General features: G+C 35.7%; 1 protein-coding gene across 12 annotated transcripts in view; it reads left to right on the forward strand.

The window, feature by feature from the left end:
- CEP170 (centrosomal protein 170) overlaps nucleotides 1-15953 on the forward strand; it is a 137966-nt gene extending 122013 nt beyond the window's left edge. For 10 of the 12 annotated variants that reach the window (XM_025877569.2, XM_025877570.2, XM_025877571.2 and 7 more), the window contains 5 exons: nucleotides 1098-1268; nucleotides 5328-5416; nucleotides 11035-11128; nucleotides 11864-11915; nucleotides 13611-15953. In XM_025877569.2, coding sequence (XP_025733354.1) covers nucleotides 1098-1268; nucleotides 5328-5416; nucleotides 11035-11128; nucleotides 11864-11915; nucleotides 13611-13900 — 696 coding nt within the window. In that variant the 3' untranslated portion in view covers nucleotides 13901-15953. Of the gene's footprint in view, nucleotides 1-1097; nucleotides 1269-5327; nucleotides 5417-11034; nucleotides 11129-11863; nucleotides 11916-13610 lie in introns of those variants that run through there. The other 2 variants (XM_025877575.2, XR_012380518.1) reach the window with 2 other exon arrangements.
- The last annotated feature ends 312 nt before the right edge of the window (nucleotides 15954-16265 follow it).

The following is a 16265-nucleotide window of genomic DNA, read 5'->3' on the forward strand; positions in this document are numbered from 1 at the left end:
TTCCCTTAATTTTATGAAATAACGTCCTCAATAGTAGCCCAAAATGGCTAGCCTTTTTGACAAATTTGATTCTGATAAACTGTGTTAATAATATTTTCTTCCTTTGCTTTTTGTTACATTCCTTTTATAATCTAGTTCTTTAATGGTCATTTTTTTTTTCCCTTCACGTATTGTCTGATTTGGTAAATGAGCTTTCATGAATCTGTGTAGAGTTTTGTTACCACATTGATCAATTGTAAATGTATATAAAATCATCCTCATTGGTGAAAAACAAAAGGATCTTCTTGGTGGCAAGACATACACAATTCTTCTGGTACATTTAAAATTATAAGCTATTACTTTCTCAGCTATCTAACTAAATTTTACCTAACATGATTATACATTCACTCAGACCCAGTAAAATTATTCAGACATTTCATTGAATAGACTTTCATTTTTTCCTTTTTATCTCTGAATATTGTACTAAAGTTTATTCCTTCTTCAGTAAACCTGAGTTACTTTGTATTGTATTTGTATAATTTGCACTGTAGATGGCAGTATGTCATTTTTACTAGAATATGTCATTTCTGTAGCATTGTTCAAAGTTTACCTAAGACCAAAACACTTATTCTGTGGATTTAAATTTTTTTCCTTTTGTAAACTTAATTGGAATTCACAATTTATGTATCTGTGAAGAAATTTGGCACCTGGATTTGGGGAGGAAAAAAACAAGATAGGAAACTAAAAGGAAAAGAAACATTATTTTACATTGGTAAGGCAATGTGAATAAAATAAACTTGTCCATCTACATGGCTCAGCTTTTTCTGCTTAGCATCTGTTTTCCATCTGGGGAAAATCTTATCCATTGAAGAATTGAATTTAGCATAGTTCTGTATTTTGGATTTTAAAAAATAAAATCTATGTAGATGAACATCTATTTTATTAAACAGGTACCTTTAAAGTACTTATAAAAAGAAAGAGTAATTGGTTTATTGAAGATATCATGCTTCTGTTACTACCTGATAATGGAATAACTTCTGTCTAAAAAAGAAAATTATGTTGCCAGTATCGGTACTTTTCCAAATTATTCTCATAAGGATCTGCTTTTGTCCTATTAGTTGGTTGATCGTGTTTTTGATGAAAGCCTCAACTTCCGAAAGATCCCTCCATTAGTTCATTCTAAAACACCAGAAGGAAACAACTGTCGGTCTGGTGATCCAAGACCTCAGCCAACAGAGCCCCCTGATCATTTAACAATTACAAGGAGGAGAACCTGGAGTAGGGATGAAGTAAGTAACCATAAACTTTAACAAATGTCAGAGGAGGCATGTCCTGTTGTGGGAAAAGGAGGAACTGTTTGATAAATGGGGCTGGGGGAAAAAAGCACTTATCCTTATGAGTAGAATGAAATTTCATCCTGACATCACGTCATGTACAAATAATTAACTACAAATGAATTACGTTTCTAAAGGGCACAAAAGCAGAACTTTAAAACTTTTAGTAAAAAATACAGGTCTTTCACATTATAGTCAGGGGTGATTTCTTAAAAGACACAAAAAGCTGTGACTTTAAAAGATTGATAAATTAGAGTGCATTAAAGGACTTTTGTGAAACATACAGTCAACAAAGGATTAGTATACAGAATAAAGAAGTCCTACCAATCAACCTAAAAAGGCAAAAACAACCCAACAGAAAAATCTCCCAAAAGACATGAACAGCATTTCACTGAAGAGAAATTACCTAAGATCTTCAAAATACAGAGATATTCAACTTCCTGAGTATTCAGAGAAATACATTTGAAGACTACAGTGTGATTCTTGTTCAATTGAGAACAAATTAAAAGTCTTTTAAAATATTAAGTGTTTGAGAATGTAGATACATAGACTCTCGTGTGGCAGTGGAGGTTAAATTTGCTGCAGTCACTTTGGAAAAACGGTTGACATTATTTCCTAAAGTTGAACATAAACATATCCCATGATCATACCACATGGTTTTACTGCTAGTACATACTCAGGAGACACCCATTCCTATTTGACAGAAGTAGTCATGCAAACGAATATTACAGCACCGCTGTGGACAATAACAAAAACTTGGAAACAATCTAACAGTTTTTATCAGCAGAAAAGTGAACATATAAACTGGTATGTTTACAAATTGAATAATTACAGAGTAATCAAAACAAATGAACTACAGCAATATGCCACAATAGGGATGAATTTTAGCCATATAACATTAAATGAGAAAAGTAATTCTCAAAAGAGTATATATAATGTGATTCTTTGTCATACATTTTTTAAAAATGAAAATATATACTTAGGACAGAAATAGATGTACCAAAATGATATGGAAAGGAAGGCAAGGGAATGATGAATGGGCTTCAGGATACTGTTTAACCTGGGTGGAGGGCGGCAGGGAGATAGGATGGAGGAAACCATATGACTAGTGGTAGATTACATCAGTCAGCTATTTCTGCATAACAAACCACAAAAATCTCAGTGGTGTAGAGTGGTAAGCGTGTATTTATTACACACCTGTGAGTTAACTGGTCCAGCCCAGCTGGACAATTAAAAGTTGTAGGTCGGGTCCAGCTCTGTCCATGTGTCTCTCATATTGCTTGGACAAGTTGGCTAGCCAAGGCTGCTGCTTGTCATGGCTATATCAGAAGCACAAGAGAGCAAGCCCCACCATGCAGGCATATTTCATCTTCATGTCGTGTCTGCTAATATCCCATTGGTGAAACCAAGTCACATAATGGAGTTCAAAGGCAAGTATCCTCTTTCTTTGGGAGGGAATGCGTATTTTTGGCCATCTATTCTGTTCCATGGTTATTGCTGCATTCTAGCTTTTGTTTTGGCTGTTAGATTTATCATAAGTTTATAATTTATAATTTATCATTATTAAAGAGAAAGAAAAAGTGGTCCAAATTGGACTAGTGATTTATATCACGAATTAAGAATTATGATTAATTGTGTACCTGTGAACCAGTGCAGATAAAAATTGTTAAACTCTCTTAAAAATAAATGTGACCCAAAGATACAAATGTAGGGATCCGAAGGGGTACATGCACCCCAATGTTTATAGTAGCAATGTCCACAATAGCCAAACTGTGGAAAGAGCCAAGATGTCCATCGACGGATGAATGGATAAAGAAGATGTGGTATATATACACAATGGAATATTATGCAGCCATCAAAAGGAATGAGATCTTGCCATTTGCAACGACGTGGATAGAACTGGAGGGTGTTACGCTGAGTGAAATAAGTCAATCAGAGAAAGACATGTATCATATGACCTCACTGATATGAGGAATTCTTAATCTCAGGAAACAAACAGGGTTGCTGGAGTGGTGGGGGGTGGGAGGGATGGGGTGGCTGGGTGATAGACATTGGGGACGGTATGTGCTATGGTGAGCGCTGTGAATTGTGCAAGACTGTTGCATCACAGATCTGTACTTCTGAAACAAATAATGCAACATATGTTAAGAAAAAAGAAAAAGAAGAAGATAGCAGGAGGGGAAGACTGAAGGGGAGTAAGTCGGAGGGGGAGACGAACCAGGAGAGACAATGGACTCTGAAAAACAAACTGAGGGTTCTAGAGGGGAGGAGGGTGGGGGAATGGGTTAGCCTGGTGATGGGTATTAAAGAGGGCACATTCTGCGTGGAGCACTGGGTGTTATGCACAAACAATGAATCATGGAACACTACATCAAGAACTAATGATGTAATGTATGGTGATTAACATAACAATAAAAAATTAAAAAAAATAAAATAAATGTGGCCATGACAAGTCAGGTATAGAGAGGCTTATTGAAAAGGTTTATGATAATGGAAATTAGATGAAATGAGTGTGGGAAAAATTCAGGGATATAGAGGAGTTTATTCACCAAAGAATGGTTATTTCAAATAGCACCGTGGAAAGAGCTAATTGAGGAATGCCACGCGGCAGTGGTACAGGTAAAGGCTTAGGGTGTGGGTAGAAGGAGAATATAGAAAGTAGCAGTGGACAGGAAGGGTGTGATCATAGGTTGGCATCCTGTGAATTCCTGGATTTAAGGAACAGGAGCTAAAAGTTAGTATGTAAGAATGTGTATCTTTGCAGTAGTACGGAGTAGAAAAAGATGTCCAAAGGGAGAGCATGTAGCCAGCTCCATAGTTGCCACTGCAATATCCTGGATGGTTTTAAAACACACTCTTGTCCTGGCCTAAGTAATTGATGTTCTCCCCTCTTGCTTTGGCTTGTTTCCTCAAGGCCCATAAAATACCATTATGTTTATTTAGCCTTTTGTTGCCTGTTTGTTGCTGATCACATCCTAAGTAACTTTTTATCCCACACTAACTTCAAACCCTTGTCATTCTTAGGTTCTCGTTTTCCATGGTGCCTTCCATATTTATGCCACCGTTCACTGAACTCCCTTTCATTAGAATTTGTGTGGCACTGAAACAAAATTTAGCACTTATTAATGTTCTTTTTCCTATATACTTTTAACTCCTGCACTGGTCTTGAACGCTTCTTAACCTCCAAGGCCGTATCTTATTTTCTGGATGGTCTTGCAGAGTCTAGATACAGTTCTGAAATACAAGGAGGTGATTTGGGAGCTCACATCTAGCCCCAGGTTCAGTCCCTTTTCTAGCTTCTGCAGACCAAATCCAGCCTGCCACTTGTTTTTGTAAATAAAGCTTTATCTCAGCACAGCCAAGCCCACTTGTTTGCGTGTTATCCATAGCTGCTTTCACAAGAATGAGGTTAGTAGTTGTGACACCAGATAGCCTAAAGTCTTCACTCTCTGGCCCTTTACGGAAGAAGTTTGCCAACCCTAGTTTTGCCCATAAATTTCAACTAGGGTGGTACGAATGTCCATCATAAAAATTCATTTTTGGAGTAAATTTTTAAAAAGTATCTCTCCCACTAGTCTCTGCCCCAAAAAGTAAGGATTGTAATCTTCTTGATCTCTATGTTCATATTATTTGGTGAAAGATTAGATAATAAACTTAGTGTTCGAAATTATTCGTATTTTCCTTTTTTTTGATCATTTGAATTGGAGGCATGAGAGATGGGATCATGATAGTAATTGAACATAGGATAATATGGGTTGTTTTTTAAAAGTGATATGACCAAAATAGTATGGAAACTGGACACGTTACTTTAAAGAAAAGGAACCCCTTTATTGATATTTATTTCTCTTTCTCAGTTTAGTTATACATAACTCTAATGACATTCCTCATTGATTTTTTTAATTAAAATTAGCATAAATACTAAATGCCCCTAACCATAGTGAGCTGTGACTAGTGTTCTTGGTGGTTATACAATACAGTGATAATATTTTAATTTAGTTTCTTTGTATGTTTCAGGTCATGGGAGATAATCTGCTGCTATCGTCCGTCTTTCAGTTTTCCAAGAAGATAAGACAGTCTATAGATAAAACAGCTGGAAAGATCAGGTACTGTTCAGTTACTCAAACCTGCTGCCCCCGTCACGTTCCATCTCTTCTTTAGATTTAAGTAATTGCCAGAAGCTAGGCCACATGAAGGGAGGCAAAAAGGGAAACAAAAGACTCAATAGTCAGCCCTTTATAATGGAGAGTTAACAGCTACAATTACTTAATTTTATTAATAACCAGATACAGTTTACTCCTTCACAAAATAACTAAGTATTTTAAATTAACAGACCTTTGGGGTTTCTTTTATAAGGCCTGAAACTTGAGGCTAGTTTCCTCTTCTTCATCAGTAAAGAGGACAGTGTGCATAATCCTGTATGACTCAGAATACCTGCATACTTGCCTGCCTTGTGCGCTCAGTCATGAGGGCCTCAGAACTGTGCTGGACAAATAATACACAGTCAAAAATCGTTCCATCTGATTAAATTTGGAGACTTCATTCCCATATAAGGTGCTTTTAATCAGTGTTTATTTCATTTATTTATTCCTTTGGTTAATAATCCTTCCAGTATGTCCTAGTTTTAGAATATAATGTTATTGGAATTAAATTCAAAATAACAATTTCATCACCTTCAACTGCATTGCGTACTTGAGCCAAACTTGAGGCATGCCTGACTCCTGGCATTAGTAAGTAAGCATGTGATTAGACCCTACAAATTTCACTGGATGGACTTGATCTGTCTGGCTGCCTGCTGTATTGGCAGCTCCTAGGAGGATGGGTTGTCATGGCGAAGGGGAGCTCGGTGACCGTGGTAGAAGATGATGGGATCAGCAGCCTCGGAAGTGACATAGTTGCTGGGGAACGCATAGACAGACCTCACCTAAGATGATATTAGAGTGCTGATTGTTTAATCACTGCATATGATGAAGATAAAAACAGTAGGCTCACTTATAAGCCCAGTCAGAAATTATAGAATATGTTATTCATAAATAGCATGCAACTAATTTAATTTCCTTAAAACCAAATGCAAACCTTAAAATGTACACATTAATTTAGAAAGGATCCAGTGAAATTGCATTGTTATTATGCTTTTTATCCTGTGTAACTAGTGATTTTAATAATAAAAAGGAAAGAGGGGTGATTGGGCTTGGTTGGAATAGAAGTTGTGAATAATAAAATCAGATAATTAAAGCAAAATAATGAAGACAAATCACATGGAGATAGCAGAAACTGCTAACTTCATCCAGGTGGATGTACTCAAATACATGAGCTAAAATATAAATTCCATGAGAGCAGTGGTCTTTAATGATAAAGTACCTAGAATATACTATGTAACTATTGGTTAATGAGTGAATATTAAATTATTTTGTAGGAAGTTAAGTTTACTTAAAACTCATAGGGACGTGTGAAAATTGATAAGGGTAAATTGAAAAAACTGGATGTCAACATAATGGTAGTCATTAAAATAACTGTTTAAATTAATTGTATGTACAAGGTACTCCTTAAGGAAAGGCAAACATGCAGTCACTTTTTCACTGTTAAGGTAATATGCTTCAGATTTCAACTGTATTTGGAGGGGTGTTGATACACTTCACTGATAGTCTTGAAAAGGTAAAGATATCCTTATGTGAAGACATCAAGGTGTATAAGAGTAAATATATTATGAGGTTCTTTGTATAAACTTTTAAGAAATGAACCTGGAGGGAAGAATTACATGTATATACGTACACATATGCACATAGTAGTTATTCTATATAATATGTATGTTTTTTCTGAAAGATTTATATTTTTAACCACGTTCTGTATTGTCAAAAAAAATCTAAAATGTAAAAAATAGGGTAAGGCATAGAAGGCAATAAAGTGAAGAGATAAACTGGTACATTTTTAAGAGATATCAAGATAAGGGCTCAAGGTATAAAAGAAGGTTCAAGGTGTAAAATCTATGTAAAAATACTTCAGAAATTCATTGATGCTATGACTTAATTTCTAATTCCTATCATTAAAATTTTAAGATGTAATGAAACCATGTCTGAATATGGTTTGTGAATTATAATATTCCACACAAATACAATTTTATATTGCTTATATGATGAAGTAATACATTTCATCAGTGTTTGATGAGTACCCAGTCATGGTAAAAACGCATGGAACATCATGTTATTGAATCAAATAGTTATATTTGAAAGAAATCATTTAGATAATTTTTTTCCAAAACTATTTCAAAAGTCTTTTTAAAATATTGTGTTTAAGGTGTTCTTTTAAAAACAACAGGCAATTTAAAGTATGTGTTAAACTGCTATTAAAAAAATATAAAAATGGTTTGCTTTATCTTCCAGTAAATTTGGAAGGATGACCCATATAGCTAAATTTTGCATGGCGTTAGATAGTCAAAAGCTGGGTAAAGTAAGAGAGCTGGGGGTGATGAGAGACAGTCAACCCTGGAAAGGTTAAGGAAAGATCCCTTAAAGTTGAGTTTATTAAAGAGTTTGGACTTTATCCTAAAAAGCTGTGAAAGGCTAAAATGTTAAATATGGGTCCTCTTGATACGCTGTGTTATCCGTAGAAATGCCATGTAAGTCTCTTCGTGTGGTCATGTGACCTGCCAACTGGAAAACTTTGAATTCTCCTCATCTATAAATGGGGAATCCCTTGTCATTTCATCCCACCTCCTGAAATACAAGTCCTCTTTCCACACTAACTGGGTCCCCATCCACTCTTTTATTCATTCAGTAGATTTTCATAGTGCACCTGACTGGTACCATTCTTTCTTCCCATTGACTGTTCCTCAGTCCACTCTGAACTCATCCCTAGTTTTCTCCAGAGAAAAATACTTCATGTAGCTTTGACATTTAATTAAAATTGAGATCAAAGAACGCATTCATTCATTGGTTGATGGATTAATCTAACTGTCTCAGAAATTTAACAGAATTTAGAAAGGTGAAAAAAGAAAACAAACAAAATAAGTAAAAATGCCTCAGTAGAGTTAATTTGGTGTTATTTTGTCGCCTTCAGTGTAAACATTGACTTTTACTATGTGTAAAGCACTATGGCAGGCTCTATGGAAGATAATCAGGAAAATCTAACATCATCCCTACTCTTAAGAAGTTTACAATCTGGCCAGCAAGGCGCAAAGCATATCTACTGTTAATTGTTGTAGAAGGTGGCATGTGATAGATTGGTGCCCAGTTAGAGGTAAAGGCAGAAGAAGGGTCACTTTCACCTAGGACAATGAGGGGAGGCTTTATGGAAGGTAGTATTCAAAGATCGGTATCGTTTTTAATAACCAAATCTAAGGGAGAGAGCCTGGGCCTTTTGTGTGGAATACCAGGGTAGTTTGGGAAGTGACTGGTCCTTAAGTTTTATGCCAGGAGTTAGAAACTCAAATGCCTACCTGGGCCTAAATATATGCCTGTTTAAATTGCCCCAATACTTTCTATGGACACAACTGAAAATATTTATACAAGAACTGTTTTACAGCATTCTCATGCTATTCCGTGTGAAAGTGACACCCTCAAGCTGTGAGCACGGTCCTGTTTGCAAACTACCAGTTCGTAACCCTGATTTGCAGGTATTGAGGGTTGCGCCAGAGAATAGATAGTGAAGGGCTTAGAATATGAACCAGAGACTTTTTATTCTAAAGCCAACTGCTTTAGGAAAAAGGGTTTTTAGCTTAATAGTTAAAAATTACTGAATGAAATTATCCTTGGCATTTACTGTGTTTTCCATGCTGACATTTAGTCTGATTACTATTTTGAATCCATAATGTAATACATGAAGATCATTCGAAAGCTGTGAATTTTTTTTTTTTTTTTTTTTTTTTTTCTGAAAGATCTATAATGACCTTTAAACAAAGACAGTTAAGTTCTAACCATTATGGCCCGGGCTAAAGTCATGTCTTGATCTAGTTTTCTGCTTCCTTAGTATTTTAATAGTGTATTTGAGTACGCTTTCTAAAGTCCAAATGCCAAGTTTGGCTTCTTAAATCCATACCACAGTATTTATGCATTGTCTTAAAGTAAGTTTTTTATCCCTTCAGTGGCTTAGAGCTCTGGGGGCTTTTTGTGTGTGTGAGTCAGGAACCTCAGGTGACCATTCTGAGCCATTTCCAGCAAAGGTGATACATGTATCCTTTAACTGTTTGAGAAGCCCTTGGAGTGCCTGGGTGGCTCAGTCAGTTAAGCGTCTGCCTTCGGCTCAGGTCATGATCCCAGGGTCCTGGGATCGAGCCCCGCATCAGGCTCCCTGCTCAGCGGGAAGCCTGCTTCTCCCTCTCCCACTCCCCCTGCTTGTGTTCCCTCTCTCGCTGCGTCTCTCTCTGTTAAATAAATAAATAAAATCTTAAAAAAAAAAAAAAACAGTTTGAGAAGCCCAAGCATTTTACCCAGCAACCATATTCTGGCAGAATTCACTGGACTTTTAGCACGGTGTGGCTAAGCGCAGACTTGCTATATTATACCAGTCCATTGTAGTTCTCAGTTGGTCCCTGAAACAGTCTTTGTTTTCTTCCCACCAGTCCTAATGCTACAAGTGACTCTTTTACAAATCACATGATTTGCTTACCTGTCTTAATGTCTTGGTCATTACAGTATCAGCTCTTAGATGGCTGGCAGGAGGTTTATTAGTCTTTTGGGTTTAGAAAATTTAACAGAAGAATATTCTTATATCAGTTTCTAGAACCATTATTGCTCTTTTAAGCATGGGATGTATAATTTTAGATGTTCCAGACTTGATTTGATGTTGATGAATTTCATGTTTTTCAAAAGTAAGTTGAACTTGGCATATTGATCTTTGAAGAAATACAAATAATTTAAATTAGTGTACTACTTAAATACTGATCAACTTCCAGTAGTAATAATTTACTTACTTGTACAGTGTTGATGTTTATATAAGACAGTTAAATTAGATTTCCAGGCTCAGTAGAGAAATTTTAAAAGAAACCAGAAAGGTGCCTACTATTTCCATCACTCTAAAATTGCTGAGTCATGTCTCAGAGATTCCAAAGTATTGGGAGAGAAGGATACTACTTCTGAAAGGCAAATCAAAACTCTGTGATACTTTTTTTTATAAGTTAAGATATTAGAGTTTAGTTTCTAACATCAGGATAATTATCTTTATTGGCAATTGTTTTTATCAAAAGGATAGTGTTAAACTCCTAATTGGTTATTGATACAAATATACTAACATAAATTAAGATTTTTAAAGACAAACACAGTAATTACTCCCAATTTTCAGCCTTTAAAATAATGTTCACACTTTAATCAATCAATAATTTTTCATATCTAATTCAGTCTGTTTTCATCTTATACATTTATACTGCATATGTTCCATCTGAACAAAATTGTGTTTTAATAAGTGGTCATCTTATGGTTGATTACAGATATTAGATAAAATTTGGGGGTTATATCATCTATATTTATTTATATTTGGTTTTCAATAAATAAGATAACTATGAAAGGATTTATGTGTATAAATCCTACATGTGTATTCATAACTACTCTTTAATATAAATTAAATAAGTTTATTGGTAATATTGGTTCAGTATTTTATTTATAGTTTATGTAATGTTTAGTGGTTTATTTATCCTTGTGGAGCTTTGAAAAGATACATTGCTTTTATATTATTGTTAAAATGGGTTTTTAAAACATGGAAAGTAAAATGCTTATGTTTTTTTGATTTTTAGAATATTATTTAAAGACAAGGATCGGAACTGGGATGAAATAGAAAGCAAGTTAAGAGCTGAGAGTGAAGTCCCTATCGTGAAAACCTCAAGCATGGTATGGTAATTTTTCTTGAATATTAAAACATTTAAGAGATAGGTTTATCTTGAAGAAATGATATTCTTACTTTTAAAGTGTTGTTACATTGTTAAAAAGAGAAAATACACAGATTTGGGAAGTTTTATGCCTTCCACTATCTTTCACAGGGGTTTAAAATGTTGATTGTTTCAAAGTTACAAATGGTATGAAGAAGGAACTGACTTTATGTTTCTCACTAATACATTCTTGTTCTTGTAATGATTATACATTATAAATAGGCAATTTGAAATAAGAGCCGAACTCAAGTAGAAGTGGACATGAATCATTTCCTTTTCCTAAGGAGATTGCTCGTCTCCTCCTCAAGAATCTGTACAGGTGTTCATGGTTTAGGGAGTCATCCTAAAACTAAGTCGCAGTTGATACATTTTTCAAAGAAAATCCTTATGCACTTTTACAAAGTTATTGCAAGGTTGATCGATGCAAGTTTTTCAAAATCTGCTTATACAGTAGTATCATCTTGAACTTTTCATCTTTTATTATCTTGTTGAAAAAATAATTGTAGTTAAACATTAAAGATTTTAAAATTTGAATCTTTTTTGGATATCATAATTATTTCCTATCTTGTTGCTGCAGATAGAGTGCTGTGTAGATAACGTTAAATGTTGCAAATAAGAGGATTGTGAGATTCATTGCTTATCAAATAAAAATGCTTTACTTACAGTAAGCTAATTTTTGTCATTGCTTTCCCTACAGGAGATTTCTTCTATATTACAGGAGTTGAAAAGAGTTGAAAAGCAGCTACAAGGTACATTTATTACTGAATTAAGTAGGAAGAGCTAACAATTTCAGACAAGTACATTCTAAGTGATATCTCTTAAAATATTCTGTTATGTGATTTGGTTAAATATAATAACATATGGATAAAAATATAGTTCTGCATATCCACATTATTCCTAAAAAGGAAGCTTTAAAACCCAATATAAATAGGGGCGCCCAGGTGGCTCAGCGGGTTGTCTGATGCTTGATTTTGGCTCAGGTCATGGAGTTGAGCCCCTCATGGGGCCCCAGCTCAGTGTGGAGTCTGCTTGGGACCCTGTCCCTCTACCCCTCCCCCCACTCATACGCTTGTGCGCACATGCACATGCACTCTCTTTCTCTCGCAAAATAAATCTTTAGAAAAAGAAACAAAACAAAACCCAATATAAATAAAAAGGTAAAGTTAAATCTTGGGCATATAGGCTAGCTGTTGTAGACTCACAGTATGATATATATTAGCTATTTTATATGTACCTAAATACTAATATATGAAAAATATGTAAAATAATATTAAAATATGCAGCTCAGAATGCTTATTGACGATTGGCATTATTTATTTGGTTTGACATTTGTGATATAACCCAAATGAACTTGTATTCTGATACAAATAACAGTTGTTTGGGTGAACCACAAGGAAAGAGCACATATTGGCCAAAGGGACCAGAAAAGGAGGGAGAGAAGAAAGAGACTGTGTTTGCCTCCTGAAGTTTGACAGCCATTATTTCCCCGTGTGCACCAGATCTTACTCAGGCATGAATGTCCGTGTGTGTCTTGAACTAGAAGTCTGCAATGGCACAAGTAGCTTCCAGAGTCAACTGCTGATTCTACTCAGTCTTTGTTTCTTGAATTATCATAGGCAGAATATGTTGGTCCTCGCTAAATGATCTTAACGTCTGGTCAGTCTCCACACCCCGAAGGGTTATGTTTTACCCCCATGGGGAAAAGTGTTAGCTGATGGAAGGGGAGTATACTTTGAAAAGGACCTCTTAATTTTTACATCAAAGGTGCTTCCTTCTGCCAGCTCCCCACTTTCCCCAATGCCAAGTTGAAAATCACTCAGGGATCTTTTGGATGGAAAGCTGCTCTTTCACTGGTCCCTCCCATGGAGTAGCAAGGTCTGTACGGCCTGCTGGAGCTGCCATCGGGTTCTGAGGGCGTCCCCGCAGCTCAGGGGCACACACTGATGGCCCTACACTCTTACCAGGATGAACGACAGCATGCTGTAGTAGCATTCAGAGTGGGATGATGTTCTCCCGGCCTCCCCAGCCTTCCAGTTCCTTGGAACCCCGTCTTAGCAATGAACCCCCAGTTATCTGAGTGGTAATACAGCTAGGAATGCTTATTGAAATCACAGCCAGCGTTTTCCCTACAGTGATGAAAGCAAATTTCAAAAAGATCTTTCTCTCCAATCTCAGTCTGCCAACAGACTCCACAAGGGCCCATATGTGAGCCTGTTCATGGCACCAGAGAAAGCATTTAGGTCCATATCGTCTACAGTAGAGGTCAGCCCCCAAATTATTAAAAATGGGGTTTTAAATACAGTATCAAAAGGATTGGCCAAATTTAAGCTCATACAAGCATCCTTAGTTGAAACATTGTCCAAGTGATAAGCAGTGTTCACATCCAAATTTAACTGCATCTACAATTATCTTTTTCCCCCGTATTCCTTTTTTTTTTCCTTCAGCAATCAATGCTATGATTGACCCGGATGGAACTCTGGAGGCTCTGAACAACCTGGGATTCCCCAGCTCTATCTTGCCATCTCCACCAAAACAGAAGTCCAGTCCCGTGAATAACCACAGCAGCCCGGGTCAGACACCGACACTTGGCCAGCCAGAAGCTAGGGCTCCCCATCCTGCCGCTCTCGCAGTGTCGGCTGAATTTGAGAATGCCGAGTCTGAGGCTGATTTCAGTATCCATTTCAATAGGTTCAACCCTGATGGGGAAGAGGAAGACGTTACAGTACATGAATGACTTTTTCTCCATCGTTAAAAATGAGTACCCGTGGAATGACTAGGAGTATTGGAAGCAGCATAGTGTTGACTTATACAAAACAAGACAGCTTGGTCAGCTACTGTCTTGTTCTCTCTGTCTTCTTAATTTTATTTATTTATTTTTTACCTATGATGTGGTATCCTATTAATCCTTTCAGGCCATTAGAAAACCACGCATATGCCCATGTAGGAAAAAGCAGATTGTGGCAGTTTTGCTTTTTGTGGTTTTATGGTTTTCAAATTAAAATCTGTAAGTGCATCCTTTCCCTTCATGGATCTTTGTTTTTTTTTCTTTAAGCCATGCTGTGACCTACAAGCAAATTAAATACCCAACATTTCTGACCCCCATGTCTTCTGTGCCAAGCTGCTCCCCGAAATGGACTTCCTCTTCATCTGTACAGATTTGTTAAACACTTATATTTGCTTCTTAATAATAGGATTTATATTAGTATTCATTGCCATTGGATACAATGACATATTACTCTCCACAGTCCAACTGACCTTTCAAAACAGTCGTTCCTGTGTTCTGAAATTTTCCAGCATATATGTGATTTATATAACTTTGTTGCTACGTAAATTGTCTTGGGGTTTATGGAGATGAACTATTATGTTTGCACTAAGATTTGCCGGGAGTGGTAGGTGGACATAGCTCTGTATCAGTAAGGACTAACCATCTTTTTTGTACATAGGAGATTGATAATACTGTATTTGTTTTAACCCCTCCGTGTTTTACTCCACTTTCAAAAAGCTCAATTTGGCACTTTTTTTCAATTTTTTTTTTAACGGAAGTTAAGATTTTGTCTCATTTTAGGGCAAATGATAACTAGAAATATTGAACTAGATGACTTAGGTGGAGTATATTTTTTAAACTGAGAACACATATATTGGTCCTGTGTTACCAAGTTTATGTGTGACTGTTGAAAAAAAAAAGTTCCCTTGAAATGATCATGAAGTTAAAATTTTCTTCATTAGGAGACTTGGAGAACCAGTAGTCGTAAGATTAGCTGATAGTTTCACTCCCAAGCAAAGAATTGCTTCTGTGTGTTTCCCTGTAGGACCCAGTAGTAAATCCTGTCCGTCTTACACATTTGTAAGGACCCTGCAACACGGCAACGATGAAGGCTCAGGCCTGTGCTACTAAACAGGAAGCCCGTGGAAAAATACCTTCTGTAAACTTGTTTTTTCTCTCTCCAGTAACTTCACATTTGGATAAGTTTTAAAAGAAAGTGATTATCTTTGTGTTTCCAGAACACTATAATTTGGGTGAATCTTAATTCCTTTAAATATTACTTAGTAGACTTCGATTTCTACCTTGACCCCATCAGTCTATAAAGGTTAAAACTGCAGCTTTTGCAACTTTTATGAATGGTCTTTAGTATTTCAGCAATAATCCTGTACTACATTGGTTTCAAGAGACAACCTAACTCTGTATGCTTCAAAACTTTACAAGATTTAAAAACTCCTGTACTGTTGGGCCAGTTAATAAAGATGCAAAAAAAACCCTTTTTGTAGAGATGTAAAAACAAAAGTCTGTTGTATAATGAATCTCATATTTTTCTTTAAATTAAAAAAAAATGGTAAATGAACTATTCTCCTTGTAAAGCTAACTTCTCCATTCTGTCTAATAAAGGAAGACTGAAAAAAAAGGTTTTAAAGAACATGAATTGAATGATACAAATGCTTTGAAGGAATAAGTGAAACATTAAAACAGGGTCAATCCATTTGAAGAAAAAGTCAAACAAAATAATCACCACTGCTCCCTCTTTTATTTAATGTATGGGTACTGATTATATCCCCATGGAAGTAGAAGGTAAGGAGTTGTTTAGGAAAATATTAGCATCTACTCAACTTACATTATCCTTTAAGTGTTTACACGGTTTTGTTCAATTATAAACATTTGGCCTTTTACTATGTTATTTTTATTTTGTATGAATACATTATCCTCCTTATTTATTTTTGTTACATTTATTACTTATGTTATTTTGTTATGCATTTACAACTCCATTTTTAAATAAAGTGTTTCTGGAACTTTATACATTGATTGTACATTTTATTCTACCATCCGGTTTGCTAATGCTTCATCAGTTTACCAAATAACTATACACCATTGTGCAAGGCTTAACAAAACAAGGAATCCTTCAGTTCTAACTTATATGTGATAATTATGAGACTTCATAGTATTTTGACTAAAGAAGAAAAGATTTCTTAGCAAATTTTTATAAATCTCATTCTCTTAGCTTAATACTCTTAACTGTAATGTGCACACACAAGGCCTTTATTTCTTCCTGTCCTGGAATCAGAAGGCTTTATGATCATGATATATTTGGGGAACAAAGAAATTTAAA

This window comes from Callorhinus ursinus, unplaced genomic scaffold (assembly GCF_003265705.2).
Source record: "Callorhinus ursinus isolate GAN/ISIS: 27379988/994484 unplaced genomic scaffold, GSC_fseal_2.0 scaffold13, whole genome shotgun sequence".
NCBI classification, from domain to species: Eukaryota; Metazoa; Chordata; class Mammalia; order Carnivora; family Otariidae; genus Callorhinus; species Callorhinus ursinus.